Source organism: Stegostoma tigrinum, chromosome 3 (assembly GCF_030684315.1).
Source record: "Stegostoma tigrinum isolate sSteTig4 chromosome 3, sSteTig4.hap1, whole genome shotgun sequence".
In the NCBI taxonomy this organism is placed as follows: Eukaryota; Metazoa; Chordata; class Chondrichthyes; order Orectolobiformes; family Stegostomatidae; genus Stegostoma; species Stegostoma tigrinum.
This window is the reverse complement of record NC_081356.1, coordinates 78,106,469-78,132,973: the sequence shown is the minus strand read 5'-3', so window position 1 is coordinate 78,132,973 and position 26,505 is coordinate 78,106,469. Positions and strand designations below refer to the sequence as shown.

At 39.7% G+C, this 26,505-nt stretch overlaps 1 protein-coding gene across 4 annotated transcripts in view; it reads left to right on the top strand.

Annotated features, from left to right (window-relative positions):
• The window catches only part of LOC125451304 (small conductance calcium-activated potassium channel protein 2-like), a 215,588-nt gene that overhangs the window by 74,583 nt on the left and 114,500 nt on the right, over positions 1-26,505 (top strand). For all 4 annotated transcript variants that reach the window (XM_059644687.1, XM_059644688.1, XM_048528288.2 and 1 more), the window contains 3 exons: positions 2,595-3,897; positions 4,184-4,279; positions 25,902-26,320. In XM_059644687.1, coding sequence (XP_059500670.1) covers positions 3,010-3,897; positions 4,184-4,279; positions 25,902-26,320 — 1,403 coding nt within the window. In that variant the 5' untranslated portion in view covers positions 2,595-3,009. The remainder of the gene's footprint in view (positions 1-2,594; positions 3,898-4,183; positions 4,280-25,901; positions 26,321-26,505) is intronic.

Sequence of the window (26,505 nt, the reverse complement as noted above, 5' to 3'; positions counted from 1 at the left end):
ATAAATGGTTCTCGTGCCTTAAATTGGGTAGGGTTATCTTACACACAACAGAGTTATGTTTACTATTATAAACTGCCACTGTATCAAAATTCATTGTGCTTGTATCCTGCATTATATACAAAGACTTTGCCTTTTCCATGTTCAGTTCGGCATTCCCCGCTTTTGTTTTACTTCACCAACAAGAGTTAATGAGCGTCCGAAAAAGACGGGTCTGCTGCTTGCTAAAACGCTATTGGCTGACAGTGAAAATGCAGTTTCTGGCACAGTGAGGGCCTTCTGCCACTCTCTCCCAGTAGGTGCCTGGGGTCTTGTTTGTCCTATTCCACCATAAAAAAATTGTTTTTATCGGTTACCCATTGTAAGGGATACTATGTTTTCTACAATTTCATAAAGGGTACGAATGCCGCCCAAAACTATTTTCCAACTCAGTTTCTTGGTACTTTCAATTCATGACTGCACTCTCTAGATATATTGGATTTTTAAAAAAATCATGTCAACAACCTTGTAGCAATAATAATGCCAAGAAATGAGATTGTCTACGCGAAAGTTTAATTAGAGAGCATTTCTTGTGTTTTTAGAACACAAAATGCTTTATTAGAAATAAGAGATAACAAGGTGTGCAGCTGGATGAACACAGCAGGCCAAGCAGCACCAGAGGTGCAGGAAGGCTGATGTTTCGGGCCTAGGCCCTTCTTCAGAAATATATTAGAAGTTGACGCCTCAGTAGAACCACACTCCACCCTACATCGACCCTTAGCGCCACCCATTCACGCGCCGATCCCTTACTCGAGGTGATAAGAAAATCCCAAACTCGGTAAGATTTGCTGCATCGTCTCGCCCTCCTGTGGGTTTGTGCCATTTTCCAGAAGTGCACTTGTTTCAAATAACATTTCCACATTGATGTCTCATGTTTTTCTGAAAATTAGCGCCGACATTTCTTAAAACGATCCTCCAGTTGGAATGTTGAAAAGAAAGCGTTGTTCGCCATGTTAAGGTACAAGGTTTCTTATCACACAAAGAAATTCCTTGTTTACTTTTTGTTTCTAAAACTTGAAACTATCGCCAATGGCTCAGTCCATAGACTGTCCTTGTGGAGTCTGACGCCATCTAGTGCTTAAAGTAAGACATTTGGCGCAGTAATGCTCAGTGATCAAAACATGACGGTGAAAGCCACCGGCTACAACGTGGACACTTGATACCGTGAGCAGGTATTGCATTCTTTAAGCCTTTAGTGGCAGCAATCGCTTAATATGTTTACGGAATCCGATTCATAGCATTTTCGGACATAGGAACACTTAGACATATATCTTTGCACTTTTACGCAACACGTAGGACGGATTTCAATCGTGTTATTTCAAAATACAGAAATAAAAGAACACGTATACCAACTAAAATTGAAATACGGCTTGTGAATGATGTAAAAACCAGAAAGACCTTTAAAAGTGACAACACATCTCACCGAATATGCTCCATCACAACACAGAACAGTTCACTAATAAGTTAACTCAACTACAACGTCCGCTTTGAAAGGCTGGTTAATTATGAACAATTATGCTAATTTATAAACTCATTACATAGATTAGATTGCTTCGCTTAAGGAGTTAAGGAGAAACTGTTTAGTCGACTTCCAGTTAGTGTAATATATAACTTACCCTTGAAGACTGCAGCGTGTTGGGTCAATATTAAATCTACTACCGCATCTGTGGATCGGTCATATTAGAGTGTTTTCTGCTGTAATACATTGTCACTCACTGCAAAGCTTGAGAAAAACTAACAGCTAGTGGAAACACTTTCTTAGCAGTCTGTTCAGATATGTCATAATACCCTTCTGGGGCAGGTGGAATTAAAACTCGGGTCTCCTAGCTTAGAGGCAGGGACAATGCCACTGCACCACAAGCCGCCTCGGAGCGGTTCAAGACATCGCATACAGATGGAGAATCCAATTACTCGATGAAACCTATCAGGTCTCAGAGTTTTTCTTTTGCACAGTCGCTTTCAAAATCCTGTTGTGGGTCGTAAAAGTACAAACCCTTCTCGTCCTTATCAGTTCAGCATGGAGACAAGGTGAACCTAGCGTAAGATAGGAATTGGCCATTATCTTTCTGTTGGAAAACCAACAATCTGCAAAGAGTGTTACGGTGTAATACATCTTATCATTACCTTTTAGATATTTCATACAAAATCCCTACGTAATATCACAATAGGAATTTTGTTTGGTGCGGTGCGTGTACTTATACGGCCCTCGAGTTCCCATTATCTTCCAATTAGACAGCAAACTCTGCGTTGAATGCGCGGAGGGCAAACAATTCACTGATAGTGTTTGACTTAGATCTGTGTCTGTAAATAAAAACATAGCTACTTAACTACTTTTTAATACTTCAGAATGGCTTACGTACAACATTGATATAATTCAAAGAAACTTCAGTCCAATCACTCATTCATAAAGACTGGCGCCTTGCCCAATTTTCACGTGAGACTTTTTCAGCGCAAGGAAACTTTACTCATTTCATGTAATAGATTGGAATACTTTTTGAGTGATTATGTAGCATTTTTATTGCCCGATTACTTCATCTAGATCCCGTTGTTCTTTGCAGGAATCGGCAATGTTGCCCGCAGAAGAAAGAGGAGACTGTTGGTTGCAGTCGTTCAGCAGACTCTCCTCTCTTATGGACCATCACGCATGAGCTATTGCTGTTAAGGATGATGCATTTTCCCAACCTGGCCCGATCATCAGCCCACACCGTCACAACTTTGCAGATAAGAGAATATTTCCCTGGATGCCCTCGCAATCTACAACAAGTGAGAGCGAGGCTTTTTCTGTTCTGAAAGACTATAGAGAGATTTTTCCTGATTGGCTAGATTGAACTTTGACGATGTTGAGGTTCAGACCATGACCCAGGAGTAGCACTCGATAGATAAATGAATGAATGAAGTGATTCCCGGGCCCACAGTGTGAAATTGACCAGCTTCTTTTCGCCGGCGCGCTCCTTTTCTCCTGCACATTACGTCATGCCCATTGTTGTGGTCCGCCCGACCAATCGGACGCGCCGACTGGATTCGACGGGAGCCGACCGGGGCCAGTCTTGGCGCCAGGATTTCCCGTGCGCAGGCGGCCCAGCCCGTTCCTGCGGCTTTAACAGCTCGGACATGGAAACCCCACTGCAGTTCCACGGTGTGATCCAGGAGCAGCAGCACCACCACGACTGGATCAGATGTAACGGTCCGCATGTTCCTCCTCCTCTTCCTCCTCCTCCTCCTCCTACTACTACTGCTGCTGCTGCCGCCGCTGGCGAGAACCTGTTCCTCCGGAATTCCTCCCCACTCACTTTCAGGACCAGTTCTCCCCTCTCCTCCTCCTCCAGGCAAGGCAGTCAACTGAACGGCAGTGAGTCCTCCGCCAGTCATGCCAGCTCTTCGAGGCAGGCTGCTTTCCACCAGCACTGCCGGCAGCTCAGTCCCAGCAGCAACCGCAGGGAAAGCAATCCCTTCACCGAAATAGCCATGAGCAGCTGCAGGTACAACGGCGGGGTCATGCGGCCGCTCAGCAACCTGAGTTCGTCCAGGAGGAACCTGCACGAACTGGACTCGGAATCGCAACCTCTTCAGCCCATCTTCACTACGGTCGCCCCGGAGATCGTGGTCTCTAAGCCAGAACAAAACAATTCCACGACGGCCGTTTCCTATGGGGGCAGCGGCAGTGCCGGGGGAGGAGGAAACGGTGGGAATCACAGCAAATCGAGCAAAAAGAAAAACAATAATATCGGTTACAAACTGGGACATAGGCGAGCTTTGTTTGAGAAAAGAAAGCGATTGAGCGACTATGCCTTGATCTTTGGTATGTTTGGGATTGTAGTGATGGTCATTGAGACTGAACTTGCGTGGGGGGCTTATCAAAAGGTAAGCAAATGTGCACCAAGTCGCATGTACACTGGCGATTTTGAGAGTCTTTTGGTTTCCGAATTTGTTTCAAGCAGTTGCAACTTGTATTTGAGCCTCTGCATCACTCCCTTAGCAGTAATGAACGATTTGACTTTACCCAGTTAAAAGTTAACGTGATTTTAAAAATAAAACTTGACATAGTGCCATGCACACTTCTTATTCTTCATATAAGTCTCGCCTTTGTTGCAAGTTCATTTTTCCCACAAAATTTCACCCAAACTCAAGAAATATTTCTCTGTTTCAGGGCTCGCTGTACTCATTAGCTCTGAAATGCCTTATCAGCCTTTCGACGATTATATTGCTTGGTTTGATCATTGTATACCACGCGCGGGAAATTCAGGTAATTATATTTTACTTACCATTCGCCTGGTTGTTTTTAACTGTCGTGGATTGCTGTATGGGACAGCCACTGATGTCAAAAGTATTGTCAAATTGCACGCCCGTACACTCCAATGCATAACTAAGCGCAACTTAAACGTCGCAGTCGCCAGGAACATTATCAAAAATCGACGAATGTGGGAATTTTTACAAGATGCAGACACGTTAATTTTTATTAACAATATTGAAAACACATGCACTTTTGCTGCTGTTTGGTAAACATTTTAATAGATTCTATTGGCTGTCAATGCATCGTGCTTTGTTTTGTATTCGATCATGGAATATAGGCGGCTGGGCAGCATTTATTGCTTGTCCCTGACTGCCCCGGTGAAGGTGCGGAGCTGCCGCTTTGAACCACTGCAGTCCACAAGTGCTGTTAGGGAGGGAGTTCCAAGAATTTGACTCAGCGACAGTGAAGGAATGGTGATTTTGTTCCAAGTCAGGATGGTATGTGGCTTGGAGAGGAATTTGCAAGTGGTGGCGTTCCCACGGCTGCAGCCCCTGTGCGTCTAGATTTCTGCACACATCTATTTAAAACAATTAAAGTCATCTTTAAAAAACTAGAAGCGGAAAGCTGATTACATTGCACTCTGATCATTTTGGATAGTGATACTTTGTAATTCGCTGTTTCTCAAAGCCTCCAACAGTTCTAACACTAAAACCAATATCAACTAGATTTGAAACTAAACAGTATCATATACATGCTGTAATGATAGTTGTATTTCCAAAAGTAGACGTTTAACATTTGTTCATGGGCAGGCTGAAAATAAGAATATCATAGGTGCAGAACGAACTATTTACGGATAACCCCAATGTCTACTATTAGAAGAAACTGTGCCAAGAGTACATGCTATACTTACAGTTTTCTAAAATAACAACATTCATGCATTTTCTGTTTCGCATATTTTAGGTAGTGTTTTGAAAGTGATGAAGTTATTAGGGGTGCTATGCTTTATTCTGCAGGTTGAAATGTCTGTTCAACTGAATAAATAGCAATGGTCTGATGGTACCTGGGTTTTTTTAATTCAGCAAAGGAACGCGGGTGACTGATCAAATGTCCTGTTTACATGATGCTTTAATTCACAGAGGACTTTTTTTGTTCAATGTATTTCAGAATTATTATTCTAAACTTTTCAGATGTGCATGAATGTCGAAGGAATGGCTCTGTTTCCAATTGGCAATGCTTATTTTTTGATAACAGTAAATTTTGTACGAAGTGCAAGGAATCAGTTTAGCTAAGCAATACTTTCTTCAAGATGGGGCTTTGCATCCAAACCATTCTAGCTCGCAGTCCTATCTAATACATTGGCTGCTAAGTATCATGCAAAAAATACGATCATCTAGGTTGTGCTTCAGTACAAAGAGGAAGAGTTATACCGGACTGGAAACGGTAACTGTACAGCTCTCTTTCCAGAAATTGCCAGACCTGTAGAGTTTCTCCAGCAATTTCTGTTTTTATTTAATAAAACGACCTCTTTTTGAACACGCTGACATTTCCAAACGAAGATCTCCAAGTGGTTTTCTTTACCGTGTATATAAACTGAGACGTGTAGTAATCAGGTACAACAAGGCACGCTGTGAATATGTAGATTTCTGTATTAATGACTTGCCCCATTTGAGATTTTGAATAACATTGCTGCCGATTTGAGACTATGGAAGTGGGGAGAGAAAATGTAAGAAGCATGCGCGTTGGGGCTAGAAGTGACATTGGATAATAAGGCGAATATGAAACAGAAAATATCAAACGGTGAAATTACCCCAGACAGTAATGAGGTCGTCGTTGGATAGACCGGCGTTATAGTTATCGGTTCAAAGTTCGTCTTCACCTGGTAGATTGCTTTGAGCGGACCTAGCAGCTAATTACTTTTGTTTGGAATTGGGGCGGAGGCTGTAAGAGACACCTAAAACAACCATAAACGATGAGTTGAAATGGAGCTGAAAGGAATGAGGTCAAGCGCAGCCCACGACGTAGGCGCCGATCAGTCAACTGTTTCGTGGTGGAATGATGCATTGTCCTCTTGGTTTCCTTCGAGTTTTTATTCCTTTTTAAAAAAAAAATAAACGTGAGTGAAGACCGGCTGGTTACGGTGCATGTGGAGTGTAAGGTGCAGTAGTTGCCTTAGTAAGCCAGGCCGCTGTGCAGTGAAATAAATAACCGGGGCTACTGGAACTTTTGTCATCTTGTTGCCGTGTGCTCTAATGCTTCAAATGATTCACTGACCATCCAGAGTATTTCTCTGGAGATTACTATGGCTGAAGTATGCTTGCCTCGTACAGCGCGCCCAATGCCCAGGCAGAAGGGAGTCCCTGTTTCTGCCCGAGGAGCTGTTAATAGTATTGCTTAAAGCAAGCGAGCGGCACTGTGGAGAAATGTATAGGAACTGGTGAGGGTTAATATCCAAAATATTGCGGATGCTAAAAATCTGAAATAGTGAGCTAAGTAGATGAGACTGATGGAATCCCCGCCGTTAGAAACAGTGAACGTTTCTGGACACTGACCTTGCAGTAGACTTATGGATCTTGATAAGCGCTTGCCGAGCTGAAGCATTAATTTCCACTTCCCTACCTGCTGCTTGGCTTGTCAACCACGATTATAGAGAGTTCTTGTCTAACCAGATATCAACATAGTCAAATTTGGCCCACTTCTTGGTGTTCAAGTGCAGTCCTACTTCGAGCAAACCTGACCCACCTTTTGGCGATGGTTTTGTGGCATTGTGGTACTGTCCTTTCTTTAGGACCGGTTGGTCGGGGTTCAAGTCCTGCCTGCCCCAGTATGTGCGGTAACATATTTGGTCAGTGGTGAACTGAATAGGAGATGTGTTATTAAGTTGGTTACGCGCCGTTACCAATTCTAAACCCAACAACCTGGTGTAGCAACAAACCAAAATTGCTGGAGGAAATCAGCATCTGTGGAGTGAGAAACAAGAGTTAATTTTTCCAGTCAGATGACCACCTCCGCAAAGGACAGATTATTCAACTCGTCCGTATGAATATTAGATAAATGATTTGTGTGAAGTCTTGGTAGGACCTTGAGATTGAAACACTTTTTGCTCGCTACTTGCACGTTCCCGAAACTCTCTGACATCAGATTGGGGCTTGTCAAAATCTCAAGTCTCACTAATGTCAGTTTCTTGTAGTTACAAAGAAGCTTAAGTAACCGAGACAGTAGGAACTGCCGATGCTGGAGAATCTGAGATAACAAGGTGTAGAGTCGGATGAACACAGCAGGCCAAGCAGCATCAGAGGAGCAGGAAAGCTGATGTTTCGGGTTTGGACCCTTCTTCCCCTCCCCCATTTCTGAAGAAGGGCCCAGACCCGAAACGTCACCTTTCTGCTCCTCTGATGATGTTTGACCTACTGTGTTCATCCAGCTCTACACCTTGTTACCTTAAATAACTGATGAGCTTTAATTGTGAACCAGACCCCTTCAAACATTCAAATCTGACCAGGATAAGTGTTAATATTTTGCGATTCACTTCTGCATTTTGTTTAGAACATTAATATTTGAAGACGAGGCTTTGCTCAGATTTTGAGGGAGTTGAGTTGAAATAATTAATATTTGCAAATGCAACAAAAGTAGGTTAATTGGAAATTTGCTTTTCACTTTTTTGTGCTCACTCAACCCCATCATCCACTGGAGTTAGGTAGTTCCTCAGTGCCTTGCTCCCTGTAATACTTTAAATAGTAGCCTTCTTTAAAAATGTCATTTTGTTACACGTGCCACACAAAGGAAGTTTTCTGGATCAGTTGCTTCCACTGTTTGAATTATTTAGATGAAATCAATAGGATGACAGAGATAAGTGAAAGTGGTTCAGAACTAATCATTGATTATAAAAGTGACATGCACTTTAATGTAAATTTTATGATGGAAAATTTTACAGTATGAGCATTTTAATATCATTGCTAGATGACCTAGTTTTAAGCTGCTTTGACAGTTCAAAAGTTGCTGAAACATTTGTTTATAGTCTAGATCCATTCAATACTTTGCGCTATATATAAGGTGTTGAATTTTGTTTTGCGAATTGAGACGAGCGATCAATCAGATTCGTTTCAAAGGGCAACCTGGTCATTACGAACTGAGACATGTCACAGGCTAAAGAATCGTGGGTTGGAAATGAAACTTCATTCTCTCCTCTTCCCAAAAGCCCCATCCCCTACACTAAATGCTTTAATTAACCTTTCCATTCAATGATACCTGACTCATACAGATACAGAACATATCCTGCATGGATATCATTTAATGTCTGTTAAGTTCCCATTATGTCTGCAGTAGCTCTATAGTAGTTTACAAGAAACAAAAATAGACATTGCTGGAAAAGCTCAGCAAGTCTGGCAGCATCTGTGAAGAGAAATCAGAGTTAATGTTTTGGATCCCCTGACCCTTCCTCCTACATAGTAACATATTGCTTTTGACTACCTGCATTAGGAAAAATGAAGGGCATTTCAAAATTACTTCATTGACGACAAAACACTTCATATTCTCAAATTGTAGAAGAAATACAAGTTTCTTCTTTAATTGCCTTCGTAATACATTAATAGGGTAACTAAGCCATAGAGACCATCACTTTAAGATAACAAAGTATGGAGCTGGATGAACACAGCAGGCCAAGCAGCATCTCAGGAGCACAAAAGCTGACGTTTCAGGCCTAGACCCTTCATCAGAGAGGGTCTAGGCCCGAAACGTCGGCTTTTGTGCTCCTGGGATGCTGCTTGGCCTGCTGTGTTCATCCAGCTCCACATTTTGTTATCTTGGATTCTGCAGTTCCCATTATCACTGAGACCATCACTTTGTTAGGTTCATTCCTGATCTGCATTGAATGAGCTAATCTCAGAACAAGAAGAACGTTGCGCGAGCCTTGAATCCTGAGTTAAGGGTGGGGACATTGGCTTTATCTGACCTCTGCATGTAGACACCCGAGGGTTAAAGCATGATTATGGGCACCTGTTTCTACTTCCTGTTTAAGGAGCTTGTTGTCACTTAATGTCATGGCTCCCATCTCAATAATAATTGTTTGCGTGCTGTTCCAATGAGCACAATGACACTATCTGAACCAGGAACTGGCAGCTGTGGCAGATAAGACAATGAGACAACGTCAGAATGGAGGTCTGCAATGAATAAAACCAATGTATTCATGCCATGCACAACTGGTGTATGTAGTCAGTTTGGTGGCATTGATTTGAATGTTAAATGTCATGGAATTTCAAAGTGACAGCGACAACTAGATTTTGCAGCAGTATTTAGTTTTTTTTCAATTGGTCATAATGAACTTCAAATTATTTTATAATGCTGCTTAGATTTCAGATAATCAGACAGAGATTTGTAGGTTAGGTACAATATATCTATATTTAGCCAGGTTTCTGTAATATTATTTGCGATGTATCAATTTCGGAGGTAACTGTAGGCTGTAGGAGTGCAGTTAATAGCTCACACGTTATTGAATGATCACAAACAACACTGACTGCATGGGGTCAGTCATTCTCTCTACTGCTTTGAGTGGTCCCCTGTGCTTTTAGATAGGCTCCATGCAATGTCTTTTACCGCAACACCAACAAATTGCTTTTCAAGTTAGAATTATATCTTAGAATGGGCGATTATGCTCGACTACAGAACAAGTAATATTCATTGTTTTTTAAAAAAGACTTTGCCCCGTTTTCCTTGCAGCAAAAACTGCTCTAAGCTCCCGCGGTGGTGTACGCCGCTGTCAAATACAGCCTGTTACACATCTTTTCAGCATGCCCGTTTTGAGGGAATTCTGATCATCCAGGGCATTTAACTTTATAATTGGGGCAACTGGCAACACGACAACGATGATAAATACTTCCAAAGAGAATAAAATGTATTTCCATATTAACTTTACTATGAAGCGGGGTATTTGATCGAAAAGAAACGGTGACACAATGCACCAAAGAGTCTCCTTTGATGCGTCGCATCACCTTCCTCGGATAAGTGCCAACCACTTCAGCGTTGCACCTCCCAACTCTTTGCGGTCAGCCAGCCAATGCAAGGCAAAGAAACAGTTCACGTTCAATGCACAGCACCCCTTTCAGCTGAGGTTGAAGAAAGGTGACAGGAACGGACAAGGAGCGGCGGGACAGGGCACGGGCCAGCTGATATAAGCCGCAATTCATAAGGGTCACCATACATAAGGCACCTCCTTTTCGTATTAAAGTGTGTTAAGTCAACGGAAGAGATCTATAAGGAAGCACTTTGGATGAACTACCGTGTGGCAGAGAGGTCATCATTAAAAACGGGAAATAATTACAACTCGAACCGCCCGAAGGAATAAAAAATACATCAAATTCTTCGACTCGACCAAGTTGTTAGCGTTTAGTTGTTCGTGTATGAGGTCTCATATTCTATCCATACATAATATGAAAAGGTGGTGATACTCTTAATATTTTGGATGTTTGACACACACTATCCAGAATTATTATTAGAATGAGGGTAGTTTGTTGACAGACATGTTGATAAACATTCCCCGCTCAGCGTGTTGAGTTTGTAGCATGTTTGAAGTTGACTGGACTCATACTTTATTCTGCAGTGTGTGGGCGGAGGGAGCTGGCGGCTGAAAACTTCTTTTTGTTCTGTTGCCAAAAGAAAGGGGGTGGGGGGATCGTTTTTACCTCCAGGGAATGCTATCTAGGCGCATTGCCTTGCAATATAAATACCTTAATATCATTGTGAAATACTGGCAAGCATTGTGCAGCAATCGGGTTGTCATGAGCATTAGCGTTTCTTTGATTGCAGTTATAATTTTATACATTTAGTTTGAAAGCAGTAGCTGCAGAATCGCGTCATAGTTGTCGACTCCAAAGCTTCTAGTGTCTGGCAAGAAATGGTCGCTGTCCACCAGGACAGAAATCTTCACCAGCCGGCAAAGAGAACTCTAATCTTCTCTTGCGTTTAGCAAAGTGCCCTGGGGTTCGACTTTCGGGAGCCTTTCAGGAAATCTGAAAAGATTTTTGCGTTTTTACATCTGACTTCACACCAGAAAATCCAGCAGTTCAATCCACATAACCCACTTTGTGTCAGATGGTTACCCATGGGATCTCAAGTACCGGGTTCATTTAGGATCTAATGGTAAAGTTACAATTTAATGTCCAAGTGGGAGCCTAACTTGCAATGACAAAATGTACAAGGACAGCTGCACACTTTTAACAGGTATTGTTTTCTGAAGGGAATTTCGACATTTTACCTCAGAAATCGTGTCTCCTTCCGTATGGCCAGGCAATTGCATCATCATCATTGCATTTAATGCCATTTGAAGATGTACTGAACAAAATTGCTCAAAGTGCTTAATATGATAAACCCACTCTAAAGCTGTTTCAGAATCCAGCATGTTTATTTGGTATTCTGCCACATCTCTTTTCACATAATGCAATACTTCAGGAAGTAATTTGAAAATAATCTTGGCTTTTAGTCATTTATCTGAACAGATCAGATTCGGCATAATTAGATTTGTGCTCTATTATTTCATCAACAGCTCAGATTGGGTACCATCAGTTTGTGGTTATGGTTTTGATTATGATTCCTTGTCTTTGTTTTTCCAAAAACATAAATCTAATCATAGATTGCATCAAATTTGTTCATTTTGAATCAGAGTATAAATACATATTTGCTTCAGTGCATTACTATCATTGTATTTTTGAGGTTGTAATATATAGCTGTAAAGTGGGAAATGTTATGAAATCTTTTCATCTTGCACTCATCAGGACAAATGTGCAAGAAAGCCAAATTTTAAGTGCAATGCATGTCCCCAACTCCAGAAAGACATAGAGTCACCTATGCACAGCTTGAAGCACACACTCAAATGACTTCCACGATACCTGTGCCCTCTAGACCTTGTACTATGGCATAATGGCATCATAATCCATTGTTTAAAAATCCCATTTCTACAACATGCATAACTAACATAGTTTATAAAATATCATGCAATGATTGCCACAGACATTACATCAGACAGACAGGAAGAAAACTAGCCATCAGATTACACGAACATCAGCTAGCAGCTAAATCACACAGCAAACCTTCCTTAATATCAGTACAGTCGGACAATAGCGGCCATCAATTTAACTGGGGCAACATAACTGTAGTAGTCCAAGCCAACCAAAGAGACACACACAGAAATTCCTAGAGGTGTGCTTCTCAACCCTTAATGCAATCAACAAACACGTAGAATTGGACCCCATGTGGAAACCCATACAGAATAAAACCAGAAGTGACACTACTCACCATAACAGATCAGACAGTTCACATTCCAAGCAGAGTAGAACAACATCACTTCATTGGAGACCTCACTAACATGTTACCTAGCATGGTGACAAAACACCTGAATGAAAACAAGTCAACTCAGCAAGCAAGTCAACAACCTCAATATTTAGCAATGTGAAGGTATACAAAGCTATGACCCAGTGCTAGAAAATGTGATTAAAGTAGTCAAGTGGTTGTTTTTGACCAATGTTGGCTCAATGGTCTGAAGAGCTGTTCTCTGTAGCTTTCTATGACTCTGTCATTGAAGTACCAGAGAAAGAGTTGTGAGAAGGGACCAGAATAGGACCAAAACAATAAATGTTCCATGTACCCCACAAGGAGACAGGCATAACTGGGGTCCATATGGGTCCCTGTGGCAACAGCTTTGATCTGAATGTAGTAAGAAGAGTTAAAGAAGAATTTACTGACAGTGAGCACAAGCTCACCCAGGCAGAAGAGAGTGGTGGTGGATGGGGTTAGTTCCAGCCTTCTTTACAGGAGGGAGCAGAGGGCTCAAAGACCATCCTTATGGGGATGGACATATGAAGGATTTGCATGTCCATGGTGTAGAGAAAGCAGCAAGTGCTTGCAGCCTGGAAACTCTGAAACTGACAAATTTCAGAAGAATCACAGAATGTAAGCGGGAAGAGACTGGATAAGATAAACAAAGAAACCTACAGCACAGGAACAGGCCCTTCGGCCCTCCAAGCCTGCGCCGATCAAGATCCTCTGTCTAACCTGTCATCTATTTTCTAACCATCTGTGTCCATTTGCTCCCTGCCCATGCATGTACCTGTCCAAATATATCTTAAAAGACGCTAACGTGTCTGCGTCTACCACTTCCGCTGGCAACACGTTCCAGGCGCCCACCACCTTCTGTGTAAAGAACTTTCCACACATATCTCCCTTAAACATTCCTCCTCTCACTCATGACCACTAGTAACTGAGTCCCCCACTCTGGGAAAAAGCTTCTTGCTATCCACCCTGTCTGTACCCCTCATGATGTTGTAGACCTCAATCAGGTTGCCCCTCGATCTCCGTCTTTCTAATGAAAATAGTCCTAATCTATCCAACCTCTCTTCATAGCTAGCACCCTCCATACCAGGCAACATCCTGGTGAACCTCCTCTGCACCCTCTCCACTCATCCACATCCTTTTGGTAATGTGGCGACCAGAACTGTACACAGTATTCCAAATGTGGCCGAACCAAAGCCCTATACAACTGCAACATGTCCTGCCAACTCTTGTATTCAATACCCCACCAAGTGAAGGAAAGCATGCCATATGCCTTCTTGACCACCCTAAGAAAAATATCAAGCCAATATCAATATCTGTCTGTTCCTGCCCCACAATGAGGAGGTCTAGGCATCCCTATTTGTGAATTTTGGGAAAAAGGTAAAAGTGGGCTATGCAGGATTGGGGTCTATGAGGCTGGGAGGCTATGGGACAGAGATCGCCAGAACAAGTGAGGTTAGTGACAGTCCTGAACACAATTGCTTGATGCTTGATGGAGGAGTCATTGTCCAGGAATGGTAAGAGATGGTATCTGAGACATAATGTAGAGGTCATCACACCAACAAGAACAGCACCACCCTTGCCAGCAAGATTGATTACAAGATCAGGGTTGGTCACTAAACAAAAAATTACAAAGAACTGCAGATGCTCGAAATCAGAAATACAAACAGAAATTGGTGGAAAAGCTCAGCAGGTCAGGCAGCACTGGTGAAGAGAAAGCAGAGTTAATGTTTCAGGCCCAGTGATCCTTCTTCAGAACAGAACGCATACCTGCTGAGTTTTTCCAGCAATTTCTGTTTGTGCTTCAGGGTTCGATCTGAGAGCACTGAGTGCAGTCAGTTCAAAGGGAGTTACAATGGGTGAGGGAACCAGAACTTAAAGCAATCAATATCAGCTTGACAGTTTTCAAGGATGGATTCTTGTTGGAGGAATCCAAGATTATTAGAGTGAATGGGAATATGGGATTTGAAACACAAACAGATCATCCATGGACTAATTAAATGGTGCAGCAGGCTTGAAGTGCTGACTGAACTATATTGCTTGTATTTGGTTAGTATGTGAAACTTCTTTGCTACTTTAGCAAAGATGCTAATGTGGAATAACATCATTATTGAAGTACACAAAATAATTTCATATCAATATGCTGACATGTTAGTTGTAAAGTAATACTGCATTTTATGTGCTTTAGCTCTTTAACTGTAAGAGATTCATGCACATTCAAGAACATTATGCAATTAGTACTTCAATTTGGATTGCTTATCAAATATTCTGTTTCATTTTACATTGGCAAGAGCTAATTTTTGTTCCAGTGTCCATTTAGTCCTTTGATAATTGGATATGTGTGAGGCATTGACAGTCACTGTAATTGAATCATTCAATGTTTAGCTTGGAAACAGGGTTAACCTAATGCCCATTTTCAAATAGAATGACTGATTGTTACAGTGCCGAAAGAGGGCATTTGGCCTATCATGTTTGTACTGACTCTGAGTACATTTTAACTTGGAACAAATTTTCTGCTATTCTCTATAACCTTGTGCATTATTTCTATTTTAAAAAAATAACTAATCTAATACACTTTCAAATGCCACAATTGAAGTTACGTCGACCGAGCATCCAGACCCAAGTTACTCATTGAGTGTAAAAGTTTGCTTCTCCCCTATCAACCTTGCATAGTTTGCACATCACTTTAAACCTGTCCCTTCACATTCTTGTTCCTTTTACAAGTATGAAATCAAACATTCTATGGATTCTTGAATGATTGCTGCAGATTGGAAGGTGGCAAATGCCATCCCACTGTGTTAGAAGGGTGCAAGATGAAAAGAAAGAGAACTGTAAATGTGTTGGCCTCTTAGGAGCAGTTCGGGAATATGCTATAATCTATTATAAAGGACCGGATAAATAGATACTTGGATGATAGTAATAAACTGGGCATAGTTAGCATGGATTTGTGAATGGGAAACCATGTTTTACAAATCAGTTGGAGACTTTTAAAGATTTAACTCTTCTTTATCAATTTTGTTTGTAAATGTATAGGGAGCACTTAGATTTTTAGAATGCTTTTGATAAAGTACCCCACTGAAAGCTGGTTAGAAAATTAAAGCACATGGAATTGGAGATAATGCACTGGCATTGACTGACAAACAGAAAACCAGGTGGGTAATTCTTGCATTGGCAGGCTGTACTTTGTAGGGCATTGCAAAGCCTGACATATGTTTACACTTCTTGTCAATGTTTTGGAGGTGGGGACCAATAAAGTATTTCCACATTTGCAGAAGTTTCAAAGGTAAGTGGGAATGCATGTTGTGATGAAAATGTAAAGCAGCTTCAGGAGGATTGCGTCAGGCTTAGTGAATGGGCAAGAACATGGCAGGTGAAAAAAATGTGTGGTTATCCAAATTATGAAGAATAGTCTTCAGATAATTTCTTTAATGGAAAGGGATTAGATAATATGTAGACGTACAAAGAGATCAAAGTGTCTGTGTTGCTAAGTCACTGAAGGCTAACATGCAGATACAGCAAGCTTTTGGGAAGGTTAATGGAATGTTCCCCTTTATTGCAAGTGGATTTATGTTCAGGAGAAGCAAATCTTTGCTCTAAATAAATAGGGGCTTGGTTAGACTGCACATGGAGTACTATGCAGTTTTAGTCTCTGTTTCAGTAAAGATTTGCCACAGAGTGAGTGCAATAAATCTTCACCATACCTGTTTCCAGGGTAGCTGGGCGGTTCTAAGAGAGATTTGGTAAACTAGATGAGTATTCTCTTGAGTTTTGAAGAATGAGAAGTGATCTGGTTGCAACTTATTACATACTTAAAAATATTAACAGAAAGAGAAACTAGAGAAACTTAGTAGGTCTGGGAGCATCTGTGGAGTAAATGCAGAAGGAGCGTTTCAGATCCAGTGACCTTTCTACTGAACTTTCTGTAGAAGGGTCACTGGATCTAAAAGTTACCTCTGCTTTTTCTACACAGATGTTCCCAGACCTGCTGAGGATCTCCAGCAATTCTGTTTTTGTTTCAGATTTCTAGCATCCGCATGTCTCTGTTTTAAAATACCTAAAGGGGTAGGCAGGGTAGATGCATGGAATTTGTTTGCTCTGATTGGGGAGTCTAAAATTAGAGAGCAAAATTTAACAAGATGAGGATGGCAGTTGGGTTTGAGAGAAGCAGATCTGATCTTCCTGACACCTGACTCAGTTGGCAAATTTAAATGTCTTTTGGTAAAATGATAATTTCGGGGCAGATGGTTTCGTTTTTGTTTTATGTTGATATCTTGAACATCCGTCAATCTGTGGTCAGATTGTCTTGGCAGCTATTTTAGGCCAAAGTTGTTCTTTTGTTTTAGTTTAAACTATTTTAGTCTATGAAATGTCTCTGGTATAGTAATCAAATGATGGACAGTAAAAACTGATAGTCTTTATTTACCACAATCATAAAAGAGCTTTTTTATAACAAATATTTTTAAAGTTTTTATTAATTTCTGCTTTTGTATGACACAGCCTTTATTTTAATGATTAGAAAATGAAAGGTAATTGGTGCATTTTACTTCCTTGTTTGCTCAATATGATTGTTTTTCTGATAATATCATTGTTTTTGGATGGCTGGAGATTCCCTATACCTTGTGACAGAATCTAGTTTTAATGGGAAAGATTCAATCCATGCCTCAGACATCATCAAATGTTTGTTGGCCGTTTTTGAGATCGGCAGCGAGTACTGGCTGTTACTATTAATCCAGGACATGTAGCCAATGAATGTACATTCAGTTATATGCTAACATTGTAAATCTAGGGAATCAAGTTATAGATTTCTTACTAAACAATAAAACAATAGGTGTGATGAGTGTTTTTCAATATAACAATCACATGTTTTTGTGAATTATTCTTTTATCTTTAATAAGATGCAAAACACTTTGACTGCAATATCATTTGTCCATGCCAATTTTAATTGGTGCTGAAAACCAAAACAATGGCCAACAATGATCTCCAGTGTAATTCATTTTTGGATAACTTTCATAAAAATTCTCAAGCTAACTACAGGAGCAGAAATACCTGGATAAGACTCTTAAATTCTGGCAATATACAAAATCCAAGTGGAGAGCTTTCTGTTGCTGGGTGGGCTTTTTGACTGATGAGCTACAGAGATCTGTAGAAGAAGGCCCCTTGGAGGTAAAATTTTATTGGTATATGTTTAGTAACCTTATAGGAAATTATTCTGATGAAAATTAAGTGTGGCGTTCTTGAAGTTTATAGCAATGGCTTTTCAATTAAGTTGTTAATTTTGTTAATCAATCTCTAATCAATTAATCAGGAGGGCTGCCGCGAGTCTGGCGGGTATGTGAATTTTAATTAGTTCCATACAGAATTTACCATGGTGGTAGAGTCTTGTGGCACATTATTAGTGTTCCTGCTCCTGGGCAGTGGGTCTGAGAGCAGGTTGTTTAAAAGTATACATAACATAGTAGGTATACAGGAAAAAGACAATACGATCATGACAAGTGGTGAGTACAGACCAAGGTTAGATGGGATGAATGACCAGCTCTTTATTTTTCAGTCTCTTAACTTCTTGGTGCTTTGCTCTGTCTCAATCTTCTGAACTACTAAGATGCATGAAATAAATGTCAGCAAGTCAATCTCCCTTCCATTATCTACTGCCCTATAGTCTTTTAAAACCATTTTTCCTTTATATGTTATTGCAGGGATAAAGCTGTTATATTGATAGAACTTAATTCTCCTGCAAATGTTCTCCTTTTATGCAAGGTATCCAATAGTACATTGAGTTTTTTGTTTGTTTAAACCATGCAGTAAAAGCCTGCTCTTAAATTGTTTCCCACCTTTCACGGGTCTCTCAATCCATTGTACCTAATTTGCTCTCAAGATACTATTTTGCTACACCCCCTCCCTGCCCCAGACTCTTGCCTTAAATTGTTGTACACTATTGTTGATTAATTTTCTAAGTTCCTTGAGTATATCCTTGACTATATTTGTGCATATTTTCCTGTTAAGCCTTCATAAAGCCTATTATAGAGGATAGCCTTTATGAATATTTTAACTATACTAATTCCCTATAAGACCACTCAATCACTAATTAACTTCCATTTCAGTTCCACACACTAATTGACTTTCTAATTCCAACGAATATCTTAATTACAGAATGTTGACTGAAAATCTTAGCACAGCTTCGCGAGAAGGATATTTATTCATACATTTACCCAGTCATAGCCTCTTTTGAGCTAACTATCAACACAAGATAATCATCTCATCAGCTTGGTACTACAGAAATTAAACCTAAGCAATTTCCAGTGTAGTGAAACTAATAACAATAACCTAATCCGTAACCTATTTCAAGCTTTAATATAATCAACTACTTATAGGCATTTTTCTCAATTCTGACAATAGCTTGGCATATTTATTTAATTCTGGGAAAATAGGGCCTGCAACTTGAAATAAACTTTGCAATGAGATAATGCTACTCTTAGGGTTACAGCAGGAGTAGAAGTATTTACTACATGGGGCTAATAGATATCTAAAACTGAAAATAACCTTGCATTGTTCCATAATAGTTGTTGCAGAAGACTGCTTATGCTATCATTCTGGACATTGTAGTGTCATTTCAATAACTTTGTATTTACACAGGCAAGCAGTATCTGGAGTTTAAAGCACTGTTGAGGGATATATTGAAAAATCTGATCATATGAAGAGGGACTAAACCCAAAGGATACTCATGATGGTACAGCAAAAAAAGACACATGGTACCTGCTTAGCAGCTGTATTGAGAGGATTCCCAACAAACAGCAAAGTGAAGAAGCTATCAGTTATTAATATTATATCTATGATGGATCACAGTTGTCTTGAAATTAAAACAGGACCATATGTTCCACAGTAAAGAAAGCTTTGACATATTTTATGTCACAATAGATGATTGGAACAATAATTCGTTATTAAAATGCATATTTGGCTGTTAAAGTGATTACAAACTTACTTTTTATCATTTATTATTTTATAGTTATCTTGAGAAATTAGTACAAAATTTTAAAAAACCAGCTCTTTTTCTGTTTCTGATTTGCTTGTTTTGTGGGTAAAGATTAAAGAAATGCATGTCTACTGCTCAAGATACTTTCAGTTAAATCAATAAATTCAAGTTTTATGTGTACCAGTTGCCACTCCATCAGTTAATATATGCACCAGAGGGATTCAAACCCGTTGACCTTAACATATGCATTTGATGTTGATAACTCTGAAATTAATCTGATTTTGTTGACTATTTAGACTGCCAAAAAGTGAAATTCCTTTGTTTGTACACATACATATTTTGATTTGATTTCTTACAATGTGTGGTATGAATTGGTTTTGTTTAAAGCCAATACTCACCTTTTGGGAGGAAAGAATCATGTTGAAATTGATGTCTATGATACACACCAGTTGTTCTTCCTCAATAACACAATGATTTTAGCTTAGTAAGTACCAAAATCAGTGAAACAAAATCTGTTAGTGCCAAACGTGGTCAGTACCTGTAAAGGTGGGTGAAAGTTTTGTGTATAATCCTTGGTCAGAATGATCTGACTGGTTAATGTTTTGGTCAGGTATATTTTCCCTTCTTTAGCTTCCTTTCCCAATATGATGGATAAAGCAATGCTTTCCTCTCCACCATCCAGCCCCTCTAGATTTCTTTCGGCAAAGCAGGAAACTAGCATACCTTTCTGTGCCACAGTGGTAGAGCACCACATTATAAGGGGCAGTTCCTGGCTTGCAGTATTTGGATTGATGTTCAGCTGGCTTAAATATGGTGCTGGTGGCATGAATTTAACAAATTCCTGTCATGTGACTCCATGAGACTGCTGTCATGGAGATGCATAAGTAGTCAGTTGAAGAGCGGAAGACTTTATGGGGAAAGTCAGTGTGAGCCACAGTGGCTCAGGCATCATGAATCTTGCACACAAAAACATTAACTGAAAATGGGAAAATCCAGTTCATGTTTGCTTGCCACTGAATTGAGCTGATGGAGATTTCTCATTCTTATTTTCAGTTCTTCTAAGAACTTTCATTTGTAATCTTGAGACAACTTGGTAGATTCTCGACAATGTGCTCAGTGCTGTTTTGGACTATACGTGTTTGATGGATCATCCAAATGATAATACGAGGAAACGGTATTTATTGATAGTCGTCATCTCCCATAATTCAAGGGAAAGATGTGTGGATGAATATCATTGCTTGGCATCAATCTTGCAGGGGAAACGTGCTTGGCATCTAGGGACATTGAATTAAACTAAATCTAAAGTAGGAAAACTTTGTTCATCAAAATTCATCTTGTTTAAATGTTGCAATAAAATGAGAAGTTTATTTATCATTTAGCACATTGTTTAATCACCATAAATCTAAACATGCACATACTACCTTCTTCCTTCAAAACACTCAAATCAGTATTTTGCTTGACTTTGTGAATGATGTAGTTTTGTGCTGTGCAATCTAGTTTCAGTCTAAGCCTCTCTCAAGCATGAATTCTGCATGTAAGAAGTGAGTTGATTCTTGGTTAGGTATCCTCTTTCAGATGTAACACTGCATCATCTTTAATGTTAAGAATAGTATCGGACCTTAGAGGTTGAAAGTTAGCCAGGTGGTGGATAAGCTCTATTTTGTGGTTCGAAATCATTGGTATTGCAATTGACAGGTTTGCCATTTCATGGATCTCATGTAAATCTGCACATACTGTTAGAGCAATGATAGGAGCCTCATCTGTTTCAACAATGACAAAGGATTCAGGAGTCCAACCCAAGAATCTGTATTGACAATTAATGCCAATGCATGGGATGTCAGACCCATTGTAAGCGATGAGCTAATCTGAAGTGGACTGTGCCACGCTGTGCTAATTCTCAGTGCATCTTGTTTATGATTCAGGAGGGGGTGAGATTTGCATAGACATGAGTGCCAGTCTTGTCACACAGTGTATACATTGCCCATTCCATTTGGGGCGGATTACTGGAATGAAGGTAAAGACTTCAGCTTTTCTGGTGCTATCAGGTGATTAGTCAGTTTGACCACATGTGCTGCCTGATTGGAGACTGCAAGCTTTAACCTTGTGGTTACTTGTTCAATGTTATTGTTATCTCTTCATGCCATGGATGAAATTTTGGAAACATCTGTAATATTGGGTTACTCTCTGGAGGAAGCAGAAATGAACCATCCACTTGGCTGAAGATTTGCCTTAACCTTTTCATTTGCAAATGTTAGTAACATCAGTATAGTATTGAGTGGGAACTGATCTATTAATGGAAATCAGTAAATAGTTAATGAGCATTGGGATTTAGTTGCTGAGATCACGGTTCCAATTAATTGCTCGGCCAGTTTACTTAAGAGATTACATTGCGTAATGAATTACTTTCCTACTCCCAAGGTATTGTCGTAGTTCTCTAATGTTTAGTTGTTATTCAACATTGTGATCCAGTTTTAACACTTTTAAAAATATTGTTTGTCTTCTGATGTATCATTATTGATCGTGAAACAATTTCCTTTTCATGCATGAGCCTGGTGCTTTACTGCTAACAGTAAATCGGTTGTCCAATCTAAGAATTTATAGTGATTTCTTTCATCATGTGAGTTTTAAGTTTATGAAATGGTGCTTGGATTAAGGAAATAGGTTATGGTCCACAAGGATCTTAATCACCTTTCTCTATGAGAGAGAGTCAATTGGTTGTGTCAGTTTGAGGGTGAACCAGTCCAAAAATATGTGGTAAAGTAAGAAGACCGGTGTGTGGATTGAAACTGTGCTGTTGGCTGCCTGCAGTACAGAGAAGGAAGTAAACCAGGATACTGGACATAAAAGTAGTGCCCATTTTGAAATTTAGGCTAGGATCAAAGTCTGAAAAAACAATATTGTCCTTAAGGAGTAACTTCTATTAAACAAGGTTTACAACAATTATAATTTGCTTAAGGCCTTGTCGAACTTCACCTGAAGTATTTTGTGTGATTTTGGCTTCTTTATCTAAAGAAAGGATATTCCTGCCTGAGAGTAAGTGCAACAAAGGTTCACCAGACTGAGTCCTAGAATGGTGGTGGGATAGATTTTCTTATGAGGATTAAGTCAGGAGACTGGACCAATATTCTCCAGAGTGACAGGTGACTTTGTTGTAGAATTATTAGTGCTCAACAGCATAGGTGCAGGAGAAATATTTCATGCAGTAAGATGACACTAAGGTAGAGGATCAACTGTTCTTTAGTTTAATGTCAGATCAAGGTTGATCGTATCTCCTATGTTCTTAATGGCTACCAGGGGATGGATGTTTCTTTTGTCTAGTAGATAATTTTAAATGACAAAACTTTGACATTTTAAATCCTCTATAAAATAATGGTAAATAGACCCTCACTAGACTTTAAGGTATTTGTTTGTAGAGGAGTGATCAGAACCAGTAAAAAAAAACAGTAAGATAAGTATTTCCTGAGCCCCTTCTCACCTTGGCCTGATTTTAACACTGCTGTATGCATTTAGGTAATGTGTCGTGACACAGTCTGAATGCCAAAAAGTGCCAGCAGCTCTGGTTTGTGTTTCTTCGGTGTTCAAGCTGTTTCAATGACAAAATAAAATAGAATTTCCTTGTTATCACCACATCCCCATTCTGCACACTGCGGCAAAGTACAAAAAATCTTTTATTTGGCCTTTTTTAAGTAATCAATCCCCGCTGTTCTGAGCTTCCAATTATTTATCTTTTGTTTTTAGCTGGTTCTGAGTTCAATCTCTCGCTCTGAATTTTGTTTGGGGAGTTTATCTTTCTTTCTAGACTGAACCTCAATTTCATCTGATGGACATTTCTTTTTGCATTTCTTAGTCTTCAAGGGGTTCAAGAATGTAGAAGAGGCCCACAAGTATGAGCAGAGACTAGTGCACCCATATTGGAGAGGACCTTAATAGATAGGCCAACATCAGTTAGTTGGACATTTCTGAGGAGTTTTGTCTTTGTCAAGTATGATTCATCGGTGAGATGGGACCAAAATCATGTCAATTGTCTCAACATACCCCAATGAATTGGAATGATTATTTGATCTGGCCAGGTGTACCTGGCATCACCCTAGGTCAATCCACAGGCCAAATGGGGGACTCTTAATGCATGGTGTAATTTCTGTAGAAATGTCTGACTGTTACATCATTGAAATCTTGCTGTTATGAAAGTGCCAAATGCAACTGACCTAGTTAGTGGTGTTTCCAATGTGTTCCCAGCCAGGTTATAGAGGAAATCCATTGGAATGCCATGCATATTTGGGCACTTTTTAGAGTCCCCATCTGAAGTTTCATCATTGTCTTATAGTCTGGTGAATTTTTGAATTAAAATTGTGATTGCAGAGATGTGAAACTTCATGGCAAAGCTTGGACAGAATGTTTCCAAACCATAATTTTAATTTGTTATTGGTATGTGGATGCCACTGGCAAGGCCAGCATTTTCTGCCCTTCCCAAATTTCTCTTGAACTGCGAGGCATGCAAAGGCCATTACAGAGCGGTAATTCAGAGTCAACTACATTTCTGGGAGTTTAGAGACATTTGTAGGCCAGAGTGGGTAAGGATGGCAGATTTCCTTCTCTGAAGGGCATTACTGAACCAGGTGGGTACACCCAGTAATCATGACATATTTGCCATTAGATTAGTTTAGAAATCTGTTTGGCATGGATGACTTGGGCTGAAGGGCCTGTTTCTGTGCTGTATATCTCTATAGCTGTATGACTCTACGACTCAGTCAAAATCCATTTTTGAAGTTTAAAACATGACAATGAAGATGGCATCACTTATACTGTGTTTCTCGCTATCTTAATTGTCTCATCCAAATTATAAAATCCTAAGCAGAGAACACAGTCATTTAGCTTGTCTTTTCTGTCCTGGCTCTTTGAATGAACTGTTCAATCTAGTAGCCAATTAGATTGCAGAGGAGCAGATTTTTTTTCACAATGTTAATTCAGTGTAATAATAAAGAGTATGAAACAAGGAATGTAGGATGCACATTCTCTTAAAATTTATGTTTGAACTTTACCCACTTGTTGAACTATGCACTTGACAAAAGTACAAAATATTATATATGTGAAAATATTTTGTTAAAATTTCCTTTATATTTGCAATATCAGAATTACCGAGAACAGAAAGTCGATGAGATAAATAATTTCAGAGATTGCTGGAAAAACTCAGCAGGACTGGCAGGTTCTGTGGAGAGAAATCAGAGTTAATGTTTCAGGCGGAGTGACCCTTGCTTAGAACTGATGGTACCTAGGAAAACGTGGGTTTATATGCAGAAGATAGGGTGGGGTGGTGGGATTAACAAATAAATGATATATGGAGATAGAGCCCAAAGAGAGAGAACAATTGGACAGTTGACAAACACAATATGTTTCTGATTTACAGCATTCCCGGTTCTTTTGGCTTTTATTAAGATAAATAATTTACCATTCTCAATGGAAAGTGGGAAGGGAGGTGTCCTCAACTCCAAAATTATAACATGGGTTTAAAAAAAGTTGGTCTAAATGCTGCCTTTACATTGAACATTAAACTTGCAGACAATTTGAGTATCGAAAAGCAGTATGTTCAGGATTTCTACAGATGTGGACTAGTTAATTGTCTGATTGTTGATTGTTCTGGATCACAAGACCATAAGACCATAAGACTCAGGAACAGAAATTAGGTCATTCAGCCCATTGAGTCTGCTCTGCCATTCAGTCATGGCTGATAAGTTCCTCAACCCCGTTCTCCTGCTTCCTCCCTGTAACCCTTGATCCCCTTGTTAATCAAGAATCTATCTATCTCAGTCTTAAAAGTACTCAATGACCTGGCCTCCACAGCCTTCTGTGGCAGTGAATTCTATAGGTTCATTACTCTTTGGCTGAAGAAGTTTCTCCTTATCTCCGATCTAAAAGGTCTTCCCTTTACTCTAAGGCTGTGCCCTCCGATCCTAGACTCTCCTACCAATGGAAGCATCTTCCCAACATCCATTTTGTCCAGGCCATTCAGTATTTAATAATATTGAAGTTGAGAATTAGTGACACCTCATTTATGAGTGACTGCCTTTTGATTCATCTTAAATTTAAAAATGGAAATGCAATGAAGGTAATTCTGCCTTTGGGTGACAGTGTACAATAGGTGGCATTGATTACATAGCATTCCCCATGTTCATTTCCATTATGGTTTTATCTGCTAAATCAATAGAAAAATGAAATGATGTTTCAAAGATATTTGAGTATCTGGAGGTACTGTGTTGTCCATACTGCTTTTTAAAGATGAGTTAATGAATAACTTGGAAATTTCTGCTCTTGAAGTTTTTTCCAGTTTAATAAAACTATACCATTTCCTTACAGTTATTCATGGTAGACAATGGCGCAGATGACTGGAGAATAGCCATGACTTATGAGCGGATTTTTTTCATCTGTTTGGAAATTCTGGTATGTGCTATTCACCCAATACCTGGAAACTATACATTCACGTGGACAGCACGCCTTGCCTTTTCATATACAACATCTACAGCAATAGCAGATGTGGATATAATCTTATCAATACCAATGTTTCTTAGACTGTACCTAATTGCCAGAGTAATGCTGTTACATAGCAAACTTTTTACGGATGCTTCTTCAAGAAGTATTGGAGCACTGAACAAAATAAACTTCAATACCCGTTTCGTAATGAAGACTTTAATGACAATATGTCCCGGAACAGTATTGCTGGTTTTCAGCATTTCTTTGTGGATAATTGCAGCGTGGACTGTCCGAGCTTGTGAAAGGTAAGCTGTTACTGTGAATCAGTTGATTCAGTGTTTAAACATGAGAGAATAATGTTTTTCTTTTCAGATATTATACTATTTTAGCAATCCAATTTTTGGATGGACTTTTGCTACCAAAGTGGGTAGCTCAAGGTATGAGATATACTGATTCAGCAAACCTATTAGTATAAATTGCTCCATTGGAC